At 32.0% G+C, this 10774-nt stretch overlaps 1 protein-coding gene and 1 long non-coding RNA gene across 5 annotated transcripts; both read left to right on the top strand.

The window, feature by feature from the left end:
* The first annotated feature begins 466 nt into the window (after positions 1-466).
* Positions 467-4565, top strand: LOC123884198 (anthranilate N-methyltransferase-like). The gene is made up of 4 exons (XM_045933242.1): positions 467-1042; positions 2093-2403; positions 2695-2759; positions 3977-4565. Exons 1-4 carry the CDS (start codon positions 603-605, stop codon positions 4271-4273), a joined length of 1113 nt encoding a protein of 370 aa, XP_045789198.1. The 5' UTR covers positions 467-602; the 3' UTR covers positions 4274-4565.
* A 1832-nt stretch (positions 4566-6397) lies between these two features.
* On the top strand, positions 6398-10125 carry LOC123887107. 4 transcript variants are annotated; one of them, XR_006801348.1, is made up of 5 exons: positions 6398-6732; positions 7633-7718; positions 8266-8709; positions 8794-9027; positions 9856-10125. It is a non-coding gene; the product is annotated as an uncharacterized LOC123887107 (long non-coding RNA). The 4 variants fall into 4 exon arrangements; XR_006801346.1 differs by lacking the exons at positions 6398-6732; positions 7633-7718 and adding an exon at positions 7073-7511 and having other exon boundaries at positions 7719-8709; XR_006801345.1 differs by lacking the exon at positions 6398-6732 and having other exon boundaries at positions 7091-7718.
* The last annotated feature ends 649 nt before the right edge of the window (positions 10126-10774 follow it).

Here is a 10774-nt window from a genome sequence, read left to right as displayed (position 1 = left end):
ATTTTGATAAAAATGACACATATGTTGAAGAAAATTTGCCGAAAGGACAACCGTATAAGAAGTTAGTAATTTAAAAGACTTATTTATTATCTAAAAATCTTAAAAGAATAAACTGTTATAAACATAAAATTTAAACAACTTTTAGATGGATTTAGGCTAAAAGAATAAACTCTACTTATTAACCGTTTCATTAAGATAAAACAGTCACTAATATGTCAAATTTGTAATGTGTGATTACTTTAAGGGTCTTGTTGGCACATGTTAAGATATACCAAAATAGAAATTCAACATTTAATGATACAAGAAATTTAATGCTTCAAAAGTCAAAATGCACAAATTAGCATTTAATAATTTCTATTTTTGCTTCCTTAACATGTGCCTTAAGGGCACAAGTTAACATTCTCCTTACTTTAATAGTACCTAATCCAATTTCCACTATATATACATTCTGCTATGCACTTGAATTATATATACAATTAAGCAACTTCAATACAGAAAGAACATATCTTCTATACATTAGTTTTCCACTCTCTCTCTCTCTCTCTCTCTCTCTCTCTCTCTCTCTCTCCTAATTGGTTTTCCTCCAATATTCAAACCTAATTATGTCTCTTTCACTAGAAACGAACGGTGAAGTAAATCACCTTACACAAGGAGATGTCCAAAATGAGGATGGCATAGTTTTTGCTTTGTCCTTGATTACTTCTATAACGCTTCCATTGACCGTCCGGTCTGCAGTTGAGCTTGGCATCTTCGATATCTTAAACAAAGCAGGAAAAGATGTCAAGCTCTCTGCAGACGATATCGCAATTAAGATTGGATCAAAGAATCCAGAAGCACCCACAATGTTGGACCGTCTTTTAAAGTTATTGACTTGTCACTCTCTTTTATATTGCTCACTTTCTGAAAATCAAGAAGGGCGTACGTCTCCTCAGAGACTCTATAGCCTTGCCCCTCTCTCTAAGTATTTTGTGACGGATGTTGATGGTGTTTCATTTGGATCAATAGTAAACTTAGCTTTGGACAAAGTTTACTTGGGAAGCTGGTTAGTTTAACCTCTTTTTTTAATGATAATGCAAAATGGGGCATTTGATTAGTTTGTCTTGGTCATTTAAAAATTATTTATTACATATAAGATTGGGAAATGTTTTTTTCTTAGATTCAAAAAACTTTTTGATGTGATTTAAACTTTTTAATAAACTTATAAAAATAAAACCTATTTAATAAAAGTCTCTCTGAGCTTAACTTATACTCCTTCCGTTTTTCTAAGAGTCTTTTAACGTCGGATTTAGCATTCCTATTTAACTGTCATTTTGGTATTTTAAGAAATCATATCTTTTTTATTTTAAGAAATAATTTTGTGTTTTATGGAACAAAATGGTTATTAAGTGAATAAATACAAACCTTTAGATTAAACAAATTAACGTATGAGATTTGGTGTCAAACTAAACTTTGACACCTGTTGTCAACGGATCCTGACTCATATAGAACATAATAAGAACAAGAGAAAGTTCTAAGTATAAAAGGATATCAGAAGTACATCCCGCCAATACGTACCGAATAACCATCTATTTAGAAAAACTTAACGGATATATATAGAAGAATCAAAACTAAATCAAGCAATTTGAAAAAGTATAGACCAAAATTGAAATATTAAAATCCAACTCTATAATGCGCTGGACTAAAATTTCAATAAATCCTATAATTATTCTCTATATATTAGAGTATCTCCAATAAGATTATTTAAGAGAGTTTCAAAGGCCGATGATCCGTACATTTGTTTTTTATATTGGAGCAGTTCTATGACATGACATAGAATGCATCATCAATTTAGTGTTACCTTTTTTATTTTGACAAAGTTAAAATAATAATTATAGAACGAACCACTTGTTAGTAATATATGACCCTCAAAGTGGTATCATCATTGGAAAAAAATATGTACGAGTTGTATAAGTATTACATGACAAGAGAACACTTGTTAATATTGTATAATACTCAAAGTGATATCATGAGACTTTTAAACCTATAAATGGAACGTGTGTGTCATAATGAAAAGAATTAATAATAATGATAAATTATTTTAATTGATTTAAAGGACCGAAATGAAAGGAGCAATTTTGGAAGGAGGCATACCATTCAATAGGGTTTATGGCATGCATGCATTCGAATACTCAGTTGTGGATCCAAGGTTTAATGATGTTTTCAACAATGCTATGATCAATAATACCACTATTATCATGAAGAGGATTCTTGAGATCTATGAAGGTTTTGAGCACATCAATAGGCTTGTGGATGTTGGTGGTGGTCTTGGGATCAATATCAAGTTGATTACTTCTAAATATCCTCATATACATGGTGTTAATTTTGACTTACCACACGTCATAGAACATGCACCTCCCTATGCCGGTAGGTATATTTTAATTGTCATTTATCCTATTAATTGCAAATACTCACATCTGGAAAGTTTTCTTGAGCTTAACTTAGTTGATAGAGATATCTACTATATGTATAGGAGTCGAGATTCAAATTTCGAACACTCCATTTATTCATCTTTAAGGTGGAATTTATAGTCACTATCTTACTTGACAAAAAATAGAAAAAATAACTGGAATTAGAGGTGAAAAAAATATATAGAGGCTTTTGCTTTGCTACTACATTTTAGTATATGGATTGAAACTAATTGTTTTAATGTTGCAGGTGTGACACATGTGGGAGGAGATATGTTTGAGAGTGTTCCTGATGGAGATGTAATTTTTATGAAGGTTGGTTTATAAGCTTTTAAATTAATAATCCATCAATTTTTTTTTTTATTTTTTTTTGAAGAAGCTAAATTAGTCCATCCAAATTAGCGCTAGAAAGAATCGAACCTCAGACTTCAAGAGAAGCACACTCCCAGATCCCAATGCAATACCAATGCACCAAACCAAATGGGTTAAATTTTTTATTTTTTTTAATGAAGAGAGAAGCCACGTCGGTTCAAACTACTGTTATTATAGTGTTACGGCGCAGATCAATCCGACACTACATATTCAAACCACCACACAACACATATTTAAATAGATATTTTGTTCAGCTATTTTGAATTAATTTATCTAATTATGCAATAAACGTACGGTCTTTAATATTTTTATCCACTATTGTTTCTTCATAGTTTAGCTAAGATGATCACATGTGTAACTAGTCTTGAAATTTTGATTGATATACTCCGTCTTAAATATATACTCATTTGGGCTTTTTTTGTTAGTGCCAAACCATTGGTCCTTTTAAAAAATTAATGGACAATTAATAACATTTTACTATTTGTACTCTTACAAAAACTTAATGAATTTTATTCTTAATAAAATAAGGGTAAAAAGGATAAAAATGAAATAAGGATAATAAATGATTTATCAATCTTTATTATTTCTTAATCCGTATGTAAAACTCTAAAAGGACCGGAGTTTTGAGGAGGAGAGAGTAGTAAATTATATTGAACACTTGTTAAATATTGAAATGGTATAAGATTGTTTCCATTAAAAAAAAAAAATTAACCCATCAATTAATACCGTAAAAAAAAATCAACTATCAATTAATAGAGGTTGTCTAGTATAAATATGATTCAAAGGTGGACCCTATAATTTTTATTAAAATATTATCTTTGTTCATTATTTTTTTACTAAAAAATAAAATAAAATTGTCGTACGTAAACATAACTCAGTTGGTAAAGACATTTCATGAAATATGTAGGAATCAGAGTTCGAATATAGTACTCGGACTTATATACTTTAGTCATTAGACTATTCGAAGAAAAAAAAAATAATACTAATAAAAGATAAATCTTTAAATTATTTTTGAGAAGTTCAGAGACACACTCTCATCTATAATCAAGTTATAAATCATTAATTAAGATATTAAATATTTTTACTGCAATTCAAACACCTGTACATTATATATAATACTCCTATTTACTAACTTCACAAGTTAATTTTTGCACCATTAGTGGATACTACACGATTGGACTGATGAACAATGCTTGAAGTTATTGAAGAATTGTCATAAAGCTATTCCAAAAGATGGAAAAGTGATTGTTGTGGATTCAATTACCCCTGTTTTGCCTGAGAGTACAATTGTAACTAAGACTGTTTTTCAATCTGACCTCATGATGATGGCTCAACTTCCAGGAGGAAAAGAGAGAACAAAAGATGAGTTCATGGAATTGGCATTAGGATCTGGATTTAGTGACATCAATTTTGTTTGCCAGTTTTCTATCTTTTGGGTTATGGAATTCATTAAGTAGCAGATATCTTTATTGAGTACGGTTATGAAAAATTCTTGTTGTTTTATTGTCTATTAATAAATGTTGTCACATAGTGTGACATAAGTGATAGATACTTGACCCTTTAATTATTTGGTTCTAGATTTGATCTCGGCCGGTGCGTATGGAGAAAAAGTATGTAAAATAAAAATGTTGTCACAAAGTAATATCTAAAATATTCAAGAACCTCATCTTTTATTAACTTAGTAGTTACCACTTGTCTGTTCTTTTTAATCTATCATGAATGAGATGATTTAAGATCAATTTTAAAATAGAGTCACCCTTTCAAATTGTTCTTCCTTTCTCTTTTAATTTAAATACGTGTGATGTTCACATATATTTAGGTTTATTTGATTTAGTTTTTAAAAACTGTATTTTGTTTTTTTTAAGAATTAAAAATTGAAAACTTCTTTGAATATATAATTTTGTAAAGTTGTTTATAAAAATAGTTTTTCCTTTTTACAGTTTTTAAAAAAACAAAAGACCAAAACAGCAAAGAAATGTTTTGCTTTGCACCTTAAAATTTCGGAGAAACACAAAACACATAGAGAAATTGACGGTTTTCATTAACAAAAATTAATGTTAAAGGAACATGATTCCTAGGACAAAAATACAACAATAGGGATACTGTTGTCATTTCCAAAATTAAAACAAGTATAATTTTGTTAAACCACTTATGTCCTTTCCTCTCTCTCCAGAATTCCACCAATTGATATGTTTTCACATATAAATGAAATTCAATTTTCATGGCGGTGGTGGTGAAGGTCGAAGATGGTGGTGGTAAGAACGGATTGTGTGGACGGAGGGGGAGAGAGATCTGGTGAGTGAGAGGGCAGCTAGAAAGAAAGACGCCAATGAGTGACAAAGAATAGTGAGGGAAGAGGACGGTGGTGGCAGTGGCTGTGATGGAGGATGAAGAGTGATTTGAGAAGAGAGGTGTAAAGACAAGAGGAAAAAAGAAAAGAAAAGAAAGGGTATCTATATATGAATAGTGTGGTGTTGTATTTTTGTGTAAAGAAATAGGCTTAATTAGTAAAATGGTCCTTTAAAGACATTTTTGGTTTCACATCGGTTCCTTAAAGAAAAAAAGGTTCAAACAGGTCTCTTAAAGAAAAAAATGTCCGAATAAGTCCCTTAAAGACATATCCGTTAATCAGTTTGGTCCTATTCAGACCATTTTTTAGGGACTAAACTGATTAACGAAGATGTCTTTAAGGGACCTATTCAGACATTTTTTTCTTTAAGGAACCTATTCGGACCTTTTTTTCTTTAAGGGACCAATCTGAAACCAAAAATGTCTTTAAAGAACCATTTTACTAATTAAGCCTAAAGAAATATGTTCTCATGGCAAACTATAAATTTGGTTTAGGGATGACAATGAGGTGGAGATTGAGTGGAAGAGACTTTACCATTCTTTTCTTCAACATCTAAAATATTTTTCATCCTCATTCCATCGGAAAGTATTCTTCCTCCACTTCCGTAGATTTTCACAATTTTCACGGGAATCCATCAACCTTAAAAAATAAATCAAATTTTTATTATTTTCAATATTAATTATCTGGCCTTTTCTATTTTAAACTGAACAACTTCAATAATTTTTTAATTAATTTTATTTTGATGAAAAAATGAAAATTTAAATGAAAATGTTATTAAAATATCCATGTCAACAAAGGAATTATACTCAGCATTTGCCAAATTATCAGAAATTTGACATTTTAGCAAAACATTTAGTTCAAGAATCATTTTACACTAGTAGAAATATGACATATTACTTAAGCATTTTACATCTGACGAACATATGTCAGATGTAAAACGCTATATGGAGTAGTCTTTTCATCTGGTCTCAATATCCACAGATGTAAAAAATATATAGACAAGACTTTTTACATCTGACTTCAATATACCAGATGAATAACTAAACGCGGTGGCAATCTTGTAATTATGGTGAAAATTATCTAAAATACATATATATCTGGCCATATTTAGCCTCAGATATAAAAAGTCAGGTTGAATAAAAAAAATAAAATAATATTTTTGGAATAGAGGTAATGTACGTATATCTCTCTCTCGTAAGACAAAAAAAACGAACTCACAAAAAAAAAAAAAGAAATCGATACAATACAACCCTAGCTCTCTCTCGCGATGCAAACCCTCATCAGCGCCGTCCTCCACCGGCGACGAGATTGAACCTCAGCGCCGTCCTTTAATCAACTCACCACCACCGCCTTATCTCAGCAGTCGTTCTCTCTCTCTCTCACTCGCGCAGTCGTCCTCTCTCTCTCACTCGCGCAGTCGTCCTCTACCCTCACGAACCCTAACTCCAAATCGAAGGTTGTCTTTCATTCTCCAGCCTCTACTCTCACGAATCGAAGGTTGTCCTCCTTTCTCCGGCCTCTACTCTCACGAATTGAAGCTTGTCTTTCTCTTTCACATCGATTCAGGTACGTACTCTTGTTTCTCACGAATCGAAGGTTTTAGCTCTTAGCTCTTTGTGGTTTGTTACTTGATTTTGTTTCTACTGAACTGTTTCTTTGTGTTTGTGGTTTATTTTGTTTCTACTGAACTGTTACCTGATTTGGTTTTAGCTCTTATTCTTTGTGTTTGTGTTAAAGTTTAGTGGTAAAGTTTAGCTCTTATTCTTTGTGTTTGTGTTAAAGTTTAGTGGTAAAGTTTAAGTGATTAAAAATGGAAAGGTAAACATGAGACGCAGATTTAATCGAGAAAATTGAAGAAAGGAACACATGTCTTGGTAAGTGGAACACTGAAATGGAAACAATGAAAGTGAGTGAGTTAAGTGTGGAGAAGAGAAAGAAATGTGAACATAGAGAACTGGTTTGATTATAGATCTTATCTCACTGTCAAACATATAACAAGTTTATATATGGCTGAGCATTGAGCAACTACTATCTTGAGCTTAAACATAATCACTAACAAGCTGTAAATTTAAAAGATACATGGTAAACTAAACTGAACCATTTTTTATATATAGAAGAATAAGAACAATCCAATCAAAGGAGATCAGTCAAAGTTACACTACAAGAAAAATTGAAGATAGCGACAGTCCATTTGAGGCACTTGGAAGTCTACCGCCGCCGCTCATCTCAATAGCGACGTTTATTGCGGCATTCATTCAACCGCGGTTGGTGTGGGTAAATCTCGGCAGTTCTAGTGGTAAAGTGGCAGCAGTCTAATTGGGTACAGCGGCGGCTAGATTAGGAAGGTTGGAAATAAAAATTTCATTCTCCGTCTCTCTTATTCTTTGTCACGAACCTATTAGCTCTCATGCTCATCACCATCACATCACTTCATCACCACCGCACGACCCCTTGTTTTCAAAAAAGAATGGGCAAGAACAAGCTTTAGTACTTCTCTTCTCTGATTGCTCGACCCCTTGTTTTCAATTTCTGGTGGGTGTTTTCAATTTCAGGTGATGAAACTTGCTCAATCCCTTGTTTTCAATTTCAGGTGATGAAATTTTGATATGAATTAAGACAAATTTCTATAATTTTTCTAGGTTTTAGGTTTTACGAAATTTTTGATTTGTTTCTTTGATTGATTGAATAAATATAAGAGAAGATTTATTGCTTATTACTTTCAAGAATATGCAGTTGTCGGTTGATTTGAAGTTCAAAATAGGAGAAGATTTATTGCTTATTACTATATGGAGCAATGATATATTAGTGATATAAGAATGAGGACCTAGTCCTGTATAGAGCAGATATACATATATCATGCAAATTAATCCAGCTTTTTTGAGATTTATCAAGTTGATGGAAGTTAAGGATTTATAGTTTTTTTTAAGGTATCCATTTAAAGTAGCTTTGTATGAGAATAGTGGTGTTGATACTGTTAAATACTTCTACAAATTTTGACATTTATGTGGTCTTCTAATCTTTGGAAATAGTATGTATGCCAAATATATCTAGTGTGTGTCAACTTAGTTTGACTTTTCTATTATTATTTTGACCATTCAGGTACTTTATCCAATTGTTCTCTTGTTATTTAGATTTGTCCTTTATGTTCATCTGCTCTGCAATTTTGTCATGCACCAATCTCTGGTCTGTATTTTTTAATTGAAGGATGTCTTGAAACTAGTGCAATGGCGACATCTAGTAAGTTTGATCCATCTTCCAGTAGCCCAAATAGACCATTGTACACTGCGCAGCGTGGATCCAACATAGCTGCTTCATTAGATAGATCATGTAGCTTTCGAGAATGCACCGAAAATCCAATTTTGTCTTCTCTGCCCAAAAGTCTAATCGTCACGTGGATTATAAGCGACAAGTTAATGTTGCTCTTGGAATTTCACCTGATGAATCTACATCTATTTCTTCAAAAGGAAAGCTATTGCCATCCCCAGTACCAGAAGATGTATAGCATATGAGGGATGGTTTGTATTCAAGCACTGTGAAGGCGAGGTAATTCTTTGTAGGTTTTTTACTTGATTTAAGATAGATTTGTGTAATTAAGGAATAACATTGCATAATTATGCATATCCACAGGGAACGTGTGAAAATGTTCAATGAGGCCTTATCTGTATTCAATGAAGTTTTCCCAACTGTAAATAGTGTCATGCTAAATGATCGCTTAGTCTTGGGGCCAAGCATATGGGTAAGGTTGGTGTTCAAGGTCATCCTTTCACTGGAGGTTTTGAACTAGATCAGCAAAAGTCGGAAGAAAGCACCAAAAGTCTTGGTCCAAACTAGCGCTCTCAAACTTCTATGGTTGATTTAAAGGTATGTGTCTGAAATTTTCCTACATAAATGTTTGGTGGTGTTAACTCTGCACAATTTCAGTCTTTCTTTTAACTCCTTTTATTGTTGTTTATTCAATTTTTACTATTTTTAAGTAAATACTGACCTTGTAGTATATTTTGAATATGATTGACATTGTCTCTGCTAGTATTACAAAGAATTGGATGGAGGTATCGTATTTTTCTTTATCGTGCATATGTAGTAGTGAATGAATGATGATATATAGGCTGCTGTACGTGCATATTGTTGTATACTTAGTAGTGAATGAATGATGATATATAGTCTACCTGATGTCAATTATATAGACATTTGTATATAGGCACATGTGCTTGTTTTTTTTGCTGCTGTGCTTGTTTTTTTTGCTGCTGTGCATGAGCCTTGTTACAAACCAGTAAACATGCTTGCTGTTGTGCTTGTTTTTTTTGCTGCTGTTTGGTAAAGTTGGTCGGACGACTCAGATGTGTCTGAGAGTTATGACTTAAAATTTTGAATTAGACTTAACTATAAAATCAGTGATTACCATCTCTAGAAAGAGTGTGTAGCTAAATATGAGGACTCTTAGGACATACATTTGCTTGAAGATACTTCCATTGCTAAGCAGAAGCTGTGGATAGTGTGTAGCTGAATCTATTTCTATAGAAACTACTTGACAGTTAGTTCTTATAGTTTGCATTGGCAAACAATTGGCTATGGCTTTGATCAAATCAGTGCGCTTTAAGCACCTAAATTCTTGATTAATCCTGCGTGCGTGCTTGCTGGTTCATAACATGTTGTAGTTTACATATGAATTATGTTATTTACATATTGTAGGTGTTCAATGATCCCACGGCATTAACAGATGAGGAGTTGTATGATTTGCGAGACCGCTGGGCAACTTGTTTTCTTCAACTATATAATCCCGAGGTAGATTATGATGATGCCGACGAGAAAGATTAGGAGCTAGCTAGGTTTGTGTGAAGTTACAATGGACTAGTTATGATGATGTTTTAATTTGTATTTTGGATGGATTAGTATTAATTATTATGATGTTTTGTATTTTGGATTACAATGTGGTTGTACTTTAATGACATTATTACTATATATATGTTGAATGTTGAATGTTGAATTTGAATTTGGCTATGGATGTTGAATTTTAGTATTATGTTCTTGATGCAAGTTACGTTATATTGTTGGCATTGTGGGTTAGATTTTTTTAATAAAAAAAAAGATTTAAAATATATATATATAAAAAAAACGCAGGTTTTTCAAAAAAAAAAAAAAAAAAAGTTAAGATTTCACATCAGGTAGACTTGGTCAGATGTGAAAAGTCCAATTTAATTTTAAAAAAATAATATTTGAATTTCGCCTTGGTCAGAGGTAAAAAGTGTTTTTTTACATCTGACTACGCCAGATGTAAAACGTGTATACTTACTAAGTCTCGTGCGCCTACATCTGAAATTGTTCAGATGTAAAAAGTGGTTTTCGCCAGATGTAAAATAGCTTTTTTCTACTAGTGTTAAAAGTTTTGAGATTTTGTAGGGACTAAAATTAAAAATAATATTATAGGACAAAATCAAAACGAGACATATTTGCAGGAACCAAAATTATATTTAATCCTAAACATAGTATATATAAACAAATTTATACATATATTGTGTAAAAAAATAATATATATAATGCGGAAACATACATTTAATGCAATTTGTCGTTCTTTTTTATGGTCTGGTGGGGCTGTGATCACTAGAAAATA

This window comes from Trifolium pratense, linkage group LG5, assembly GCF_020283565.1.
Source record: "Trifolium pratense cultivar HEN17-A07 linkage group LG5, ARS_RC_1.1, whole genome shotgun sequence".
NCBI lineage: Eukaryota > Viridiplantae > Streptophyta > Magnoliopsida > Fabales > Fabaceae > Trifolium > Trifolium pratense.
The sequence above is the reverse complement of the archived record's forward strand: the minus strand, read 5'-3'. Positions and strand labels throughout refer to the sequence as shown.